We start from the raw sequence: 15,910 nt of genomic DNA on the forward strand, positions 1-15,910 counted from the left end.
GCAGTTCTTAAGTGAGCCCGCTTTCTGAGTTTCTGCATGCAGTCCTTGACTTACGACCCCAACGGAGTCCCAAATCTCCGTTTGCTAAGCGAGGCAGTTCTTAAGTGGGAGTTTCGCCCCCTTTTGCGAGCTTTCTTTCTTGTGAATCACTGCAGTTGTTCAATTAGTAACATGCTCGTTAAGCGAAACCCGGCTTCCTCCGTTGACTTTGCTTGTCGGAAGGTCGCAAAAGGGGGGTCACGTGACCCCCCCTCCCCAGGGGACGCTGCGGCCATCTTAAATACATGCTCTTTGCCAAATTTTGCTCCCGCGACCAAGGGGACGCTGCAATGCAAGTGGCGGTCTCCCTTCCCACCCTGTTTGGCCTCCACTCTCGCTGGTGTTATCAAAATGGTCAGTGTTTGCTTAATAAGAGGGTGTGATGGTTGAATCTGCGCTGCGCTGAATCTCAAGCAAGGCCGTCTTGGCGCCCAACAGGGTTTGGGTTGGTCCAACATGTTCAAGGAATGGAAGTTCATCTTACATCCTATCTGTACTTGTGAATGACAGATGTCATTCATTACCGCAAAGACATGGGCTGTCATGGCAACCGTGTGTGAGTCTCCCTTCCTCCCTCCCTCTCTCTCTCTGTGTATTTGTGAAGGATGGACGATGTTCCATTGACAAGGAATTTTCTGGAAAGATTTGCAAGGATCCAACTTTGGAAAAGCAGTCTTTCAAAAGGAAAGGTTTATTCATTATTCCTTTCCCAAGACCCGGTACAGGAATTTAGGGGTGAGGATGAATGTGTGTGTGTGTGTGTGTGTGTGTGTGTATCCCTGGCAAAGGGCTTGGCTGTGTGCGTGTGTAAAGTCCATGTTGTATGGAGTGCCCCTTTGTTTTTCTTTTGACAAGTTTAGCTGTGGATCCTGGTGTCCACTTGAGACTTGTGGGCTTCAAACGTTGGAGAGAGGAGCTTTTATGCCTGGCAGTAAATTAGCAATGCACGGAAATGCTAGCCTGTCTCTTATTTGCACCAGCTGACAGCCGACTTGGGTAGCAGAGATGCTCTTATAAAGAGACTGGGGGCGGAAGAGAACTATATGGTAACTTACTTTCTGTTTGCTATCTGAAGTGGGGTGGAGGTTGAAGATCCAGCTAAGGGTTAATCCTGGTACAGCTTCTAGAACTTTTCTCCTTTCCTTCCGAAGGTCGCCTTCCTGCTATTTCACCCCTACCTTGTAAGAGCCATTGATTTTTTCTTTTCTTTTCTCAGCTTAAATATTTTATTTCGAGCTTTTCAAGCCTGACGTTCCCTTAGAGAGACCCGAGGTTTTTTTTTAGCTCAACCGTTTCAATGATGCTTGCTTGTTATCGAGGGAGGATCTTTGCAAAGTGTGCTTTGAATCAAAGAGGGGGTAGGAGCTGGGGACACCGAGTAGCCAACTGATCCTCACCGGAGGAGGGAAGGACGTTAGCAAAAATAAAGGAGCGACGACGGTCTTTGCAAGGCACCTTCAGTTGCGTGCAGGGAAGGGTTCCGAATTTGAGGTCAAAGTGTCCACCACACGGGTCTTTCCAAATATCAGAAAGCCGGATGCTAACCCTGCAGTATTTTTCCACCTGGAAACCCTCTTATGCAGAACGGAGAGATTTATTTATTTTTTCTCTCCCCCCCCACTTGCAATAACGTGCTTCAGGGAGCTGGTAAAACCTTGTGCATTTCTGGATCGTTTCTGGACCCAAGCCAGCTGAATCCCAACTATCCTGTCCTTCCGATGACGGAGCTGCCTTGAGAGGGTGGGGAGAAGAGGGGATTTTGAAGATGAGGAGGTGTGTTGCCATTTGGCAGTTGGACAGATGGGAATGGGCAAGGCCCTTCCCGAGGGACAAGCAGGCGGCCGGCAGGTTTTCTACCCCTCTGCTCGGCTGTGGTTTCTGGAAACATGGTCGATGTGGCAGGTCAGCGGTCCTTAACTGCAGTGACAAAGGTAGGGCTTTTGTTTATCCCCATTGCTTCCCCAAAAGTGATGCTGTGGCGTCACACCCCGGGGCTTCTTGGAGAGTTGTGTGTGCCTTGAGCATGCCACGCTGTCATTGCTTGACCCATAATAACGAGGTGCTGAAATTTGTGTTCCTCACAAGTTTTCTCCTGTTGCGCGAGAGGCTCATAGTTGCTGACTTCAGCTTTGGAGGGTTTGAGAAGCCCTTCAGGGCTTCCATGGGGACAGTTTGAGTTGACTTTCTTGTTGGGAGCCTGGCCTGATGGCTTTTTGTCCCGCCTCTTTTTTCTCTGGCTTCTCCTGGATTGTCCCATAACTCCCAGGAGTGAATTGTAAGCTCATAGGACGATGGTGTGGGAAGAACACTGAACGTAGAATCCTAGGCCTGGAAGGGACCTCCGAGGTCTTCTAGTCCAACTCTTCACACAAGGCAGGAGAACATATCCCATCCTGGTCCAATGGTTGCCCAATCTATTTCGGGCCTCAGAGGTCTTCTAGTCCAACCCTCTCTCAAGGCAGGAGAACCTATCCCATCCTGGCCAAATGGTAAGGTTAAAAGGTAAAGGTTCCCCCGCACATGCATGCTAGCCGTTTCCGACTCTAGGGGCCGGTGGTGCTCATCTCCGTTTCAAAGCCGAAGAGCCAGCGCTTGTCCGAGAACATCTCCGTGGTCATGTGGCTGGCATGACTAGACGCCAAAGGCGCACAGAACGCTGTTACCTTCCCACCGCAGCGGTCCCTATTTTTCTACTTGCATTTTTTTACGTGCTTTCGAACTGCTAGGTGGGCAGAAGCTGGGACGAGTAACAGCCGCTCACTGTTATGCGGCACTCGGGATTCGATCCGCCAAACTGCCAACCTTCTGATCAACAAGCTCAGCATCCTAACCCACTGAGCCACACCGCATCCCTAAATGGTCAAATGGTAGTCCAATCTATTTGGGGCGGGGGAAAAACCAGGGCTTTTTTGTCATAGAACGCTCAGAACGGAGTTCCGGCACCTTTTTTGGATGGAACCTTGTAGGGTAGGCAAGGCGGGTTGTATGACATGTGTGAGTTCCGGCACCTTTTTCTTTTACAAAAAAAGCCCTGGAAAAAACAACCCAGTGATGGAGCACTTGCAACCCTGGGAAGCAAGCTAGTTGTTCTTAATTGTTCTCTCTGTCAGAAAATTTCTCCTGGCTTCTAGATTCGGTGGCTCCTTAAGAGTCTTCCATCCATTATTTCTCGTCCAACCCTCTGGAGCTCGGGAGAATTAAGTCAACCTGCCTACCCCTGCTCTAGTAGAAGTAGTTGGCCACAAGAGGGAAATCCATCCAGCTTGTTTTCCACTTTACAGGAAGAAAGCAAGCAGATCCAGGCTTGGCAGAAATCCAGCTCTCAGTCAGATTCTCACGACGATGAAGTGTCTCCGCCACCACCCAATCCGGTGGTCCAAGCACGGCACCGAAGGGGAGGGGTCAGTGCTGAGGTCTACACCGAAGAAGATGCAGTGTCTTATGTCCGGAAGGTAACGTTACGTGTGGACGGTTGCTGTAAATGATGCACGGAAATTGTGTTGTAGGAGACATCCAATGCTAACCGGGTGTAGCGTTAAAAGTGCTGGTCTAGAAAGCAGGAGACGCGAGTTCTAGCTCTGCCTCAGGCAGGAAAGCCAGTGGGTGACTTGGAGCCAATCACCAGGAGACGGTGAATTCTAGTTCTGCCTCAGGCAGCAAAGCCACTGGGTGGGCCAATAACCAGGAGATGGTGAATTCGATCTATCTGGCCTGGACTGAGGGGGTTTTTAGTTTCAAGTTTTTAACATTGTTTTATTGTTGGGCTATTAATTAATGTAATTCTTTTTAATTCCATTTTTTATCTTAATTTTATATTGTCTTTTAAATATTGCCCTGTAAACCGCCCTGAGTCCTTCAGGAATAGGGCGGTATAGAAAAATAAATAAATAAATAAATAAATAAATAAATAAATAAATAAATAAATAAATAAATAAATAAATAAATAAATTCTAGTTCTGCCTCAGGCAGCAAAGCCACTGGGTGGGCCAATAACCAGGAAATGGTGAATTCTAGTTCTGCCTCAGGCAGGAAAGCCAGTGGGTGACTTTGGGCCAATCACCAGGAGACGGTGAATTCTAGTTCTGCCTCAGGCAGGAAAGCCAGTGGGTGACTTTGGGCCAATCACCAGGAGACGGTGAATTCTAGTTCTGCCTCAGGCAGGAAAGCCAGTGGGTGACTTTGGGCCAATCACCACGGGACGGTGAATTCTAGTTCTGCTTCAGGCAGGAAATCCAGTGGGTGACTTTGGGCCAATCACCAGGGGACGGTGAATTCTAGTTCTGCCTCAGGCAGGAAAGCCAGTGGGTGACTTTGGGCCAATCACCAGGGGACGGTGAATTCTAGTTCTGCCTCAGGCAGGAAAGCCAGTGGGTGACTTTGGGCCAATCACCAGGGGACGGTGAATTCTAGTTCTGCCTCAGGCAGGAAATCCAGTGGGTGACTTTGGGCCAATCACCAGGAGGTGGCGAGTTCTAGTCCCTCTTTAAGCATAAAGTCAGCTGGATGACCTTGAGCCAGTCCTTCTCTCTATGTCCTAAGAAGGAGGCAATGGCAAGCTACTCCTGAAAAACCTTGCCAAGAAAACTGCAAGGTCTTCTCCTGCAATCCAAAATTGCCTCAGAGGCACATTCATACCTCAAAAGACAGGCTTCTAGGAAAGCAGAATTTTATTATGGAATGAGGAACAAACCCCCCCCCCACTTAGCCTTTGAGTAGTGGGCTGAGATTATTATCAATTTTCTTCAGAATGTCCGCCCCAAGAAAGCTTGGCCAGATCCAAAAAAAAAAAAAGACTCTATGATGTTTGTTCCTGATTTTTAATATCAAATCAAATCAAATCTATATTCCCTCCCAGCATTTCAGCGAAGTAAACCTGGCAACCACCCAGCATCCGGAACCAAGTTCAATAATTAATGTATCTCGCTGCTCAAGATGCATTTGAAGAAATAATATTTAATAAACTTCTGCCAGATGCTGAATTATTTGCTATTCAGCCTTTTTTTTAAAAAAAAAAATTCCCATTAGATGCTCGGTACAAGATAATTCTGATTCGCTTCTGGCCTGACCCGTTGATTTAATTCAGGTAGAAGAAATCCTGACCAGTTAATTCAGCGTTTTCTAGATAATGTTTGATGCTTGAAGCACCGTTGGCTTTTACTTTAGATTAAGCAATTTCGTAATCCCCAACAGTTTCTCTCAAAGCCATTTCTGGAAGCTTAACTCAGGTCTGGAATCATGGAGTTGCTTCCCCCCCCCCCCTTTAATTAGTCTAAGTCCGAAACTCTTAATAAAATGTCTTAGTCAGAGAAGACGAAGAGTCCTTTTGATTTCTGGCTGCCATAGATTAACATGGCCCTCCTTCTGCCATGATTAGCACCGGAGTCCTGGCTGATCTCTTAGTAATCGTCTGGGGTTCTGCTGACTGCTAACTCTCCCTTCTGCTGCTCCTTTTCCATCCCAGGTTATTCCAAAGGACTATAAGACTATGACAGCCTTAGCCAAGGCCATCTCCAAGAATGTCCTCTTCACTCACCTTGATGACAACGAGAGAAGGTACGATGGAATCTAGGATGTTAGTCTGATGGCCTAGTTTGGTAATGAAACATCTGCAAGAAAACAACCAAGCTCAGAAAGTACTAAGGACCCCACAGTTCTCCTTCTCCTTCTACACCTTCATTTCCTCCTCCTCCTCCTCCTCCTCCTCCTTCTTCTTCTCCTTCTCCCCTATCAGCATTTCTCTTCCTCCTCCTCCTCCTCCTCCTCCTCCTTCTCCTTCTCCCCCATCAGCATTTCTCTTCCTCCTCCTCCTCCTCCTCCTCCTCCTCCTCCTCCTCCTCCTCCCTCTTCCCCCTCCTTCTTCTTCTCCTTCTCCCCCATCAGCATTTCTCTTCCTCCTCCTCCTCCTCCTCCTCCTCCTCCTCCTCCTCCTCCTCCTCCTCCTCCTCCTCCTCCTCCTCCTCCTCCCCCACTCCCTTCTAGGACTGACGATGGGTGTTGAATATCCAGATCGGCGTTCAGCCAAAACCTGGATTGCATAAAACCTCCCACCCCCCCACCCCCAATTAATATTTTCTCTCTGTAACAAACATTCGATCCTATGCTTCACCTCTCAATTGTTCCTTCTCGTCCAAAACTTCCTAAAAATTATGCTTTATTATTTTTTAAAAAAGGGCGGTGCATTTTTTAACCTAGATAAACATTGCACGCCAACATCTCTCCACCTTTTGAAACGTTCGTGGCCTCCCACCGGAAAGGCTGGTGATTAAACGACACATTTGAACCTTCGTTTCAATCCCTAGCAGAGGTCGATACGACAAACACCCAAAGAGCTACAATTTCAGGTGCAAATCCTGCTTAATTTTCCATGCTGGTAGGTTGCTCTTTCCTCTGTTTTTCGTCTTAGGTCCTCAGTCCAGTCAAACCCAGCTGCCGGTTCACATTAGTGGATTTATTCTGGAAGAAGATGTGTTGCCTTCATATTTTATGTTGTTTTATTTTATTTTTTGACCCAAACTGCTTTGCATTGTGTGAAACAGCTGGTTAAGTCTCATCCTTACAATAAACTAGCTGTTTCTAAGGTTTCCAGAAACAAAGGTGGCTTTTGAATGGGCTACAACAGCTGGAGGAGTGCATTAGGGCCTCTCAGCTGCCCTTGCAGAACAGAGAAGGGCGGTAATAGAATATTTTAAGCATTTAGTAATTCCGGATTTGTCATGTTATAGAAAGATGTCTGTGTCTTGGGAGGGACGGGGATATTGCAGAGGTGGCTCTTGATTTACCACCATTTCTTTTAGTAACCATTTGAAGTTAAAGCCGCGCAGGAAAAAAGGGTCCTACGGCTTGCTTTTCACACTTACGACCTTTTGCAGCCTCCCGGTGGTCGGAGGATCCAATTTCGGACGCTTGGCCACGGGTTCATATTTATGGCAGGGTCACGTGACCTCCTTTTACCGTGCGAGTAACTGAACAGTCCAGCGATTCACTTCACAATGGCGGTAAGGAAGGTCGTAAAATGAGGCAAAATTCACTTAACAGCAACAGAAATTTTGGACTCACTTGTGAGTGTAAGTGGAGGACTACCTGTATTTCAGGAATGGGTAGGAATTTTGGAGTGTTGGAAACTAGGACTATGGACATCCAGCGAGGGTGATGCCTTGTGAGTGTTTGGGGTTAGGCTGGCTTTCAGTAATTAACTTTACAGCATCCCTTCAGTGGCTCCAGAATTTGAGGGTGCAGGGACACACAGCTTCAAATCTCTGCTTTTAATCTTTTGAGCATTTGAGGGATTCTGATAGGCAAAGAGTTTCCTTAAGCCCTAGAGACACGTAAAAGCACCTTCTAACAGAGTAACAGAATTGGAAGGGACTTTGGAGGTCATCTAGTCCAGTCCCCTGCTCTAGCAGGAAACCCTATACCATTTTGGACAAACGGCTCTCCAGTCTCTTTTTAAAAACTTCCAGTGTTGGAGCATTCACCGCATCTGGAGGCAGGTTGTTCCACTGGTTAACTCTTCTGACTGTCAGGAAATTCCTCCTTAGTTCCAGGTTGCTTCTCTCCTTGATGAGTTTCCATCCGTTGCTTCTTGTCCTGCCTTCAGGGGCTTTGGAGGATAGGTTGACACCCCCCCTCTTCTTTGTGGCAGCCCCTCAGATATTGGAAGACTGTTATCATGTTACCCCAGTCCTTTCCCCCCCCCCCCACTAGACTAGACATTTTCATAACAGAAAATTGTGGCGAAGCCCATTTCAAAATGGCTTCCAGTTTTGACCAACCTGGAAGTGTGGCTGAGATGGAATTTACTGTCCTTGTGCTGAGCTGTAAAACCACATTTAGCGAGCTTTAGAGGCTGAGTTCACGTATCCATTGAAGCCATGGTTTCATTTACACATGTTGTCATCGACAATAATAGCTGGCTTTGCCGGACGCCATCAGCCCAACCATGATAGATGGAGCCAACCATTTCATTTTCTCGCTTCTCCTTCCTGGTCCATCCCTTCATGGTAGGTGGTCCTTCCTCCTCCAGGCAGTTCTGGGGGTGGGGTGGGGGGAAGAAGTTCAATGCATCCCCCACAAGAGTGGCCATTTCGTTCCCTGCCACCTGGTGTCACTGCATTCAAGACCATGCTTTTATTGTTAGACTATTTTTTTTAAAAAAAAGCAACCCAAAGCAAAAATGTATTTGGAGACCCGTAGTCTTACACAGCTGAAATTCGAGACTACCATTGTGGAGATCAGAAATACAGAAAAAAACATTCGGGTTTGCTTTGAAGAGGTTTCATCCCCACTTTCTCACCGTTCCTGAGCTGCTCAACGGCTTGAGCTGATCTGGTGGCCCCAAGGATGTTTTGGGACACCCTGAATTCACCCTGAGGTTGCATTTTGGATGCTCCAGTCATTGTATCCTCCTCCTCCTACTACCCAGGATGCCAGGATATCTGTTACGGAACAAACACGAGCTAGCGTAACCCTCCAAGTATGGAGGTGGAGGCTCTTGTGTGAAGGCGGTGGGAGAGAACTTCAGCAGGTGGCAAGGCAGAAGGCAGCTTGAAGCCACATCTGGAGAAATGGGCTGTCTGCTCTGCATTCCTGCAGCTGTTTGGCCTGCCCGGTTCTTGCTTTAACATTCAGAGCGGTGACTTTTCCTACCAGATCACCAGCAACTGTTCTTCCTTCTCCCCCCCCCCGCCAACATGTGTTCAGAAGCAAGCCGTGGTGTTTCCTTCTGCTGACACCAGGCCTACAGATCATGGCTTTGCCCCCAGGGATCGGTTAGAAGCCTACATGTCCTTCCTCAAGGCTGGAGAACATGGCTAAAACAGATGGGGCAGCCCGAGTGTCTCCTCCGATGTACGAAAGAAGGAGGAGGGAGGGGGGTGAAGTTTCACGGCCCAAAAGGAGCTAGATTTTGGCCTGGACCTTGTGCTGGCTTCTCCCAGATGGGGGCAAAGGCTGTTGTGTTAACCGAAGACCTGGCTGTTGCTACAAACATCTGCTTCTTTCGGAAATAGCAAAGCCTTTAGGAGAGGCTTTGTCATCGGCAGGCAGGGCACCAAACTGCTTTGCAAATGTTCCAACTTCTCCACGGGGCAAAGGATGGGGGGGGGAAAGGCTGTTCTCGGGACCCTGCTGCTGTTCAGCCAACAATGACGGGGTCCGTGGGCTGACGGATTCATTTGTTGAAAGCTTGTTTCATAAATAGCTTCTCCTGACAAGGCTTCATCCCGGAGCCGTATGCGTTTTTGAGAACCCCAAGCGCTTCCTTGGGCTTTCCGAGGGTCTGCATCCCCCCGAAATGAGCAGGAAGAGGGAAATAGATCTCCCAGTCTTTGGGACTAAGAGCCTTGGTGGAGCAGTGGGCTAATGCCTCCTTAAGTAACACCAGCTGCCTGCCATTAGTGCAGGTTCGCATCCCACCAGGCTCAAGGTTGACTCAGCCTTCCATCCTTCCGAGGTAGGTAAAATGAGGACCCAGATTGTTGGGGGCAATTAAGCTGACTTTGTAATAATGCCGCTTGGGGGTGTGTGTGAAAGCCCTAATAAGCAGGCATATACATAGAATGAAGGCTACTGCTAAGCTTGTAAGCCGCCCTGAGTCTTCGGAGAAGGGCGGGATATAAATGGAATTAAAATAAATAAATAAAAATAAAAATAAATAAGTGGAAATCTGATCATTAAGTCTGTTGATTCCAGAGGCCAAGAGTGCCTTACTTCACATATAGTAAAGAGAGTAGCACTTTCTGGAATAACCAGGTAACCAGACAGCATTGCGCAGAAGCAGGATCATTCCAAGAAGCTCAGTTGAGACCAAAAAACAAAAAAACAAAAAACCAAAACTCGATGTAAAGCTGTTAGTGTAAACGAGAGACAGAAGGGAAGCCATTGCATGCAGAATAACAGACTGACAAAAGAACAGAGTTGGAAGGGACCTTGGAGGTCATCTAGTCCAACCCCCCCTGCTCAAGCAGGAGACCCTATACCATTCCAGACAAACGGGCTGTCCAGTCTCTTCCTAAAAACCTCCAGTGACGGAGCACCCACAACTTCTGGAGGCAGGTTGTTCCACTGGTTAATTGTTCTCACTGTCAGGAAATTTCTCCTTAGTTCTAGGTTGCTTCTGTCCTTCATTAGTTTCCATCCGTTGCTTCTTGTCCTGCTTTCGGGCGCTTTGGGGAATAGCTTGACCCCCTCTTCTCTGTGGCAGCCTGTCAAATATTTGAACAATGCTATCTTGTCACCCCTAGTTCCTTCTTTTCACCAGTCTAGACATACCCAATTCCGATTATGTACCGTAGCTAATAAACTAAGCAGGACCGGCTGTTGCATTAATATATTTTTTTAAAAAATTCCTCCCCTTTTCTGCGTATCAAAGATCAACGTATAAAAATTAAAAATTTGCAGGGGGGGGGGGGAGGATTGTCATTCTGTTTTGTCATTCTGCTTTGCCAAGCCAGGTTTTTCTCAAAGGCTGATGTTGGGTGCTTAATGCTAACTCCCAAACTCGGCTTCGGCCAACCGTCCCTTGCAGCAAAAGTCAACTTGAACGAAGTCTCTGAAAGTCTTATGAGCTGAAAATATCCCCGTGAATCATTTCCTTAAAAATTCACTTCTAGAATCTTTTCCGCTTTGCAACAGTCGGGCTTTTATTGCTGTGTCAATCACTTTCTATTTTTTTTCTCTCAGCATTACTACATTCTTAGACGCTTCCTTTACTGTAAGTAGTAGTCAGCGGACACAATGGGAGGTGGACCTTGGCATGACCCGCACAGATTTTATTTGGATGAACCCATTCTGGAAGGAGACAAGTGTCCTCTTGGGAATCCTAGTTAACTTTCAGAAAGCCATAATCACTTTCAAAGCCCTATATGGCTTGAATCTGGGTTATTCACGAGAATATTCTCCCCTGTCGGCTTTTATCTCTTCATTTCTTTACTATATTAGGTTTTTATTTTACCTTTGTTACTTTGTAAGTAAGTCGAGGTGGCGAACGTACCTAATGGCAATAGCCTTACGCTTGTATGCCCCATCCCAGTGCTTTCCAGCTTTTTCTAAGCAGTTTACAGAGTTAGCCTGTTGCCCCCAACAATCCGGATCCTCATTTTACCGGCTTCGGAAAGATGGAAGGCTGAGTCATCCATGAGCCGGTTGAGATCGAACCCCTGGCAGTGGGCAGAGCTAGCCTGCAAGACTGCATTCTAGCCACCTCCTCCTCCTCCTCCTATTTTACCCACAACAACAAGCCTGCGAGGTGGGCTGGGCTAAGGAAGAAAGAGACTTGCTTTCCTCCAGTTTCCTTTCGCACCTAAGGTGGGACTAGAACTCACCGTCTCCTGGTGATTGGTCCAAAGTCACCCAGCTGACTTTTACGGCTAAGGGAGGACTAGAACTCACAGATCCCTGGTTTCGAGCCTGGTGACTACTCTCTGCAAATCTTTGAGGAGCTTCACTTCCAACGTGCCATGGACTCGCCTTGTGGCGACTCTCAGTAGCTTCCCAGCAGGAACTCAAGGGTAGACTTTTAACGAGGTTTGAAAGTTATTTTAAGGCTGATGAACTCTGGCTTTTACATTTCAACTTTAAATTATTTGGTTTGATTTCTTGACCGCCTGTGGCTATTGTGAATTCACCAGTCGGCTCCAGGTTAAAAAAAAACCTCTTGCTTTGAGTGACATTTGAACCCAACACTTCCCTAAAAAAAAACCCGGCTATTTTGTCTATTCTTTGGGGAACAAGTTAGATTTTTTTTAAAAAAAATAAATAAGAAAAGTGAACCCAACTTAGCCCAGTTTGTCCAGCCAGGAAGTGAATCACTTAACTTGTTTTGTAATGATATGAAAGGAGACTTGTCAACCTCATCCTGCGGAGGATATGTATAAGCAGACACATGGATTTATGGAGAAATGGGTGTAGTCGACAGAACTAAGGGCTAAGAAGGCACGTTGGGGAGAGGTGACAAGAAAGAGAGAATGAAAAGCACTGGAATAATAGAAGAGAATATTGATAGCCCAGGCGTGAACTGGGGGGGGCGGTCCTTGGGCCTCTCCGAACTTAGTGGTTTTCTTGCAGACGTTTCACGACCCAACTACATAACACCATCAGTGCTAGAAGGGAGTGGGGCTTGCGGAGAGGAGGAGGAGGAGCAGGAGGACGACGACGACTATGGGGTCCTTGGTCCTCTCTGAGCTTGATGGTTTTCTTGCAGACCTTTCGTTACCCAAACTGGGTAACATCATCAGTGCCAGAAGAGGTTGGAATTTGGGAGGAGGAGGAGGAGGAGGAGGAGGAGGAAGACGACTATGGGGTCCTTGGTCCTCTCTGAGCTTGATGGTTTTCTTGCAGACGTTTCACAACCCAGCTAGGTAACATCATCAGCACTAGAAGGGAGTGGGGTTAGTGGAGAGGAGGAGGAGGAGGAGGAAGAGGAGGACGACTGTGGGGTCCTTGGTGCTAGAAGGGAATGGGGTTTGTGGAGAGGAGGAGGAGGAGGAGGAGGAGGAGGAGGAGGAGGAGGACGACGACGACGACGACTGTGGGATCCTTGGTGCTCTCTGAGCTTGGTTGTTTTCTTGCAGACGTTTCACAACCCAGCTAGGTAACATCATCAGCGCTAGAAGGGATTGGGGTTTGTGGAGAGGAGGAGGAGGAAGAGGAGGAGGAGGAGGAGGACGACAACGACGACTGTGGGATCCTTGGTGCTCTCTGAGCTTGGTTGTTTTCTTGCAGACGTTTCACAACCCAGCTAGGTAACATCATCAGTGCTAGAAGGGAGAGGGGGGGTGGAGGAGGAGGACAACTGTGTGGTCCTTGGTGCTCTCTGAGCTTGGTTGTTTCCTTGCAAACATTTCATGACCTAGCTAGGGAGGAGAAGTGGGGTTTGTGGGGTGGAGGAGGAGGAGGAGGAAGAGGAGCAGAAGGAGAATTGTGGGGTCCTTGGTGCTCTCTGAGCTTGCAGACATGATGTTACCCAACTAGGTAACATCATCGGGGCTAGTAGTGAGTGGGGTTTCCTCCTATTTTATATACTGCTACTACTACTACAACATTATGTACACTATATGCATTACTACTTTTAGTACTACCACTATATACTATTACTACATTTTTTAACCCTTTAATGTATAAAATGAGGCCAAACCCCTCTCCCTTCCAGGACTGACGATGTTACCTAGCTTGGTAACGAAACGTCTGCAAGAAAACCGCCAAGCTCAGAGAGCACCAAGGGCCCCACAACTCTCTTCCTCTTTCTCCTCTTCTTTCTCTTTCTCCTCCTCACATTGATGATGTTTATTTTATTTATTTTTATTTTAATTCTATTTATATCCCGCCCTTCTCCGAAGACTCAGGGCGGCTTACAAGCTTAGCAGTAGCCTTCATTCTATGTATATGCCTGCTTATTAGGGCTTTCACACACACACCCCCCAAGCGGCATTATTACAAAGTCAGCTTAATTGCCCCCAACAATCTGGGTCCTCATTTTACCTACCTCGGAAGGATGGAAGGCTGAGTCAACCTTGAGCCTGGTGGGACTCGAACCTGCACTAATTGCAGGCAGCTGGTGTTACTTAAGGAGGCATTAGCCCACTGCTCCACCAAGGCTCTGTTACCTAGTTCAGTAATGAAACATCTGCAAGAAAACCACCCAGCTCAGAGAGCACCAAGGGCCCCACAATTCTCCTCCTCTTCCTCCTCCTCTTCCTCCTCCTCTTCCTCCTCCTCCTCGCATTGATGATGTTACCTAGTTTGGTAACGAAACGTCTGCAAGAAAACCACCCAGCTCAGAGAGCACCGCGGACCCCACGTAGAGCAAGCCGGTGGAGGCAGCCGAAAGTTTGTCTGGCCATTAGGAGTTCTGTCTTAGAATAGCCTGAAAGTGGGAGGGTTTTTTTTGGGGGGGTTTTTTGAGTTTTGTTTTGTTTTTTTTTAAAAAAATAACACTAGCTAAGACGAGGCCATAATAAGCTGTCAGTCGGAAGAAGGCTGCTGTTTCTAGTGTGGTCTTTCTTACAGTTGTGTTTTCACAGTTGGCACCAGAACGGGACTATTTACTACTTCCTTCCTTTCTCACTCTACACCCCATCATTCTTTCCACCCTTTAAGTGCCACCCAGAGTGGTAAGCTACGCTTGGGTTGCTACTACTTCTCCTTGCAGGAGGGTTGGGGGGGGCGCTTCTCTTTCCTATTCGAGTCAGGATATTTACTTTCCTTTTATCTTCCATCTGAAACAACAAAAGTTGGGGTTTCCTTCCCCCCCCCCCGCACTCCCCTTTGACCTAAGAGCTGGAGAAAGGTTGCATCGTGTTTAAGCAGTCTTAACCTGTCCTTCATCTTCAGGACGGGAGAGTCAAACCTTCCTGCTTGAAGGAAAGTCAATCCCATGTCGAGGTGCCCCGTTAGACACGTCGGGTCTGAAAAGACAGGCCATAGAAAGTCAGGGTTTGAAAGCAGCCAAGTCTGTTAGTAATTCTTCCTCTCCCCCCCCTCCTCCTCCTCCTCCCAAATTCCACTGTCTTCTGGCACTGATGATGTTACCCAGTTTGGGTAATGAAAGGTCTGCAAGAAAACCATCAAGCTCAGAGAGCACCAAGGACCCCATAGTTGTCGTTGTCCTCCTCCTCCTCCTCCTCCTCCCAAATTCCAACCTCTTCTGGCACTGATGATGTTACCCAGTTTGGGTAATGAAAGGTCTGCAAGAAAACCATCAAACTCAGAGAGCACCAAGGACCCCATAGTCGTCGTTGTCCTCCTCCTCCTCCTCCTCCTCCTCCTCCTCCTCCCAAATTCCAACCTCTTCTGGCACTGATGATGTTACCCAGTTTGGGTAACGAAAGGTCTGCAAGAAAACCATCAAGCTCAGAGAGCACCAAGGACCCCATAGTCGTCGTTGTCCTCCTCCTCCTCCTCCTCCTCCTCCTCCTCCTCCTCCTCCTCCTCCTCCTCCTCCTCCTCCCAAATTCCAACCTCTTCTGGCACTGATGATGTTGCCCAGTTTGGGTAATGAAAGGTCTGCAAGAAAACCATCAAGCTCAGAGAGCACCAAGGACCCCATAGTCGTCGTCCTCCTCCTCCTCCTCCTCCTCCTCCTCCTCCTCCTCCTCCTCCTTCTCCTCCTCCTCCTCCTCCTCCTCCCAAATTCCAACCTCTTCTGGCACTGATGATGTTGCCCAGTTTGGGTAACGAAACGTCTGCAAGAAAACCATCAAGCTCAGAGAGGACCAAGGACCCCATAGTCGTCGTCGTCGTCGTCGTCTTCCTCCTCCTCCTCCTCCTCCTCCTCCCAAATTCCAACCTCTTCTGGCACTGATGATGTTACCCAGTTTGGGTAACGAAAGGTCTGCAAGAAAACCATCAAGCTCAGAGAGCACCAAGGCCCCTGTATGAAATTGGGAGATCTTCTAATCTTCGTACCATTCAGGACAAAGGACTGTCCACTCTGTGGCTCACATGTCGCATGTTTGTTTTTGACCACAAGTGGATAACAGGACCACAGTGGGCTGGCCTCGTGAGCTATATGAGCCCATAAGCCTGTAAATGGCCTGGTGCATTTTATAGACTTGTGGATGACTCAGAGCAGCATCAAAAGAGACAACTATAAATGGCTTCACTTTGGGGGCTAAGTTAAGCTTTGTAAGAAAAGCTTGGTGGCTGAGTGGCTAAGCCATAAATTATGGTTTTCAAACCCCATGGCGGGATTAGCACTCGGCCCAAACTAAACCCTTTGCAGGATGGTTAAACCCAACACAGGGACCCTGCTATAGTGTTTTAACCTTACTTTGTCATACAAGCCTTCTTGGTAGTTAATTCCCTCCTAGTTTACTCACAGAAACACCCCAGGGCAGAGTAACTGAATAACAGAATAACAGAATTGGATGGGACC

At 47.7% G+C, this 15,910-nt stretch overlaps 1 protein-coding gene across 1 annotated transcript in view; it reads left to right on the forward strand.

The window, feature by feature from the left end:
- Positions 1–15,910, forward strand: part of PRKAR1B (protein kinase cAMP-dependent type I regulatory subunit beta) — a 65,350-nt gene that overhangs the window by 5,292 nt on the left and 44,148 nt on the right. The window contains exons 3-4 of the mRNA XM_081338098.1: positions 3,321–3,491; positions 5,501–5,592. Coding sequence (XP_081194224.1) covers positions 3,321–3,491; positions 5,501–5,592 — 263 coding nt within the window. The remainder of the gene's footprint in view (positions 1–3,320; positions 3,492–5,500; positions 5,593–15,910) is intronic.

Source organism: Vipera berus (assembly GCF_964194415.1).
Source record: "Vipera berus genome assembly, chromosome: 13".
Lineage (NCBI taxonomy): Eukaryota > Metazoa > Chordata > Lepidosauria > Squamata > Viperidae > Vipera > Vipera berus.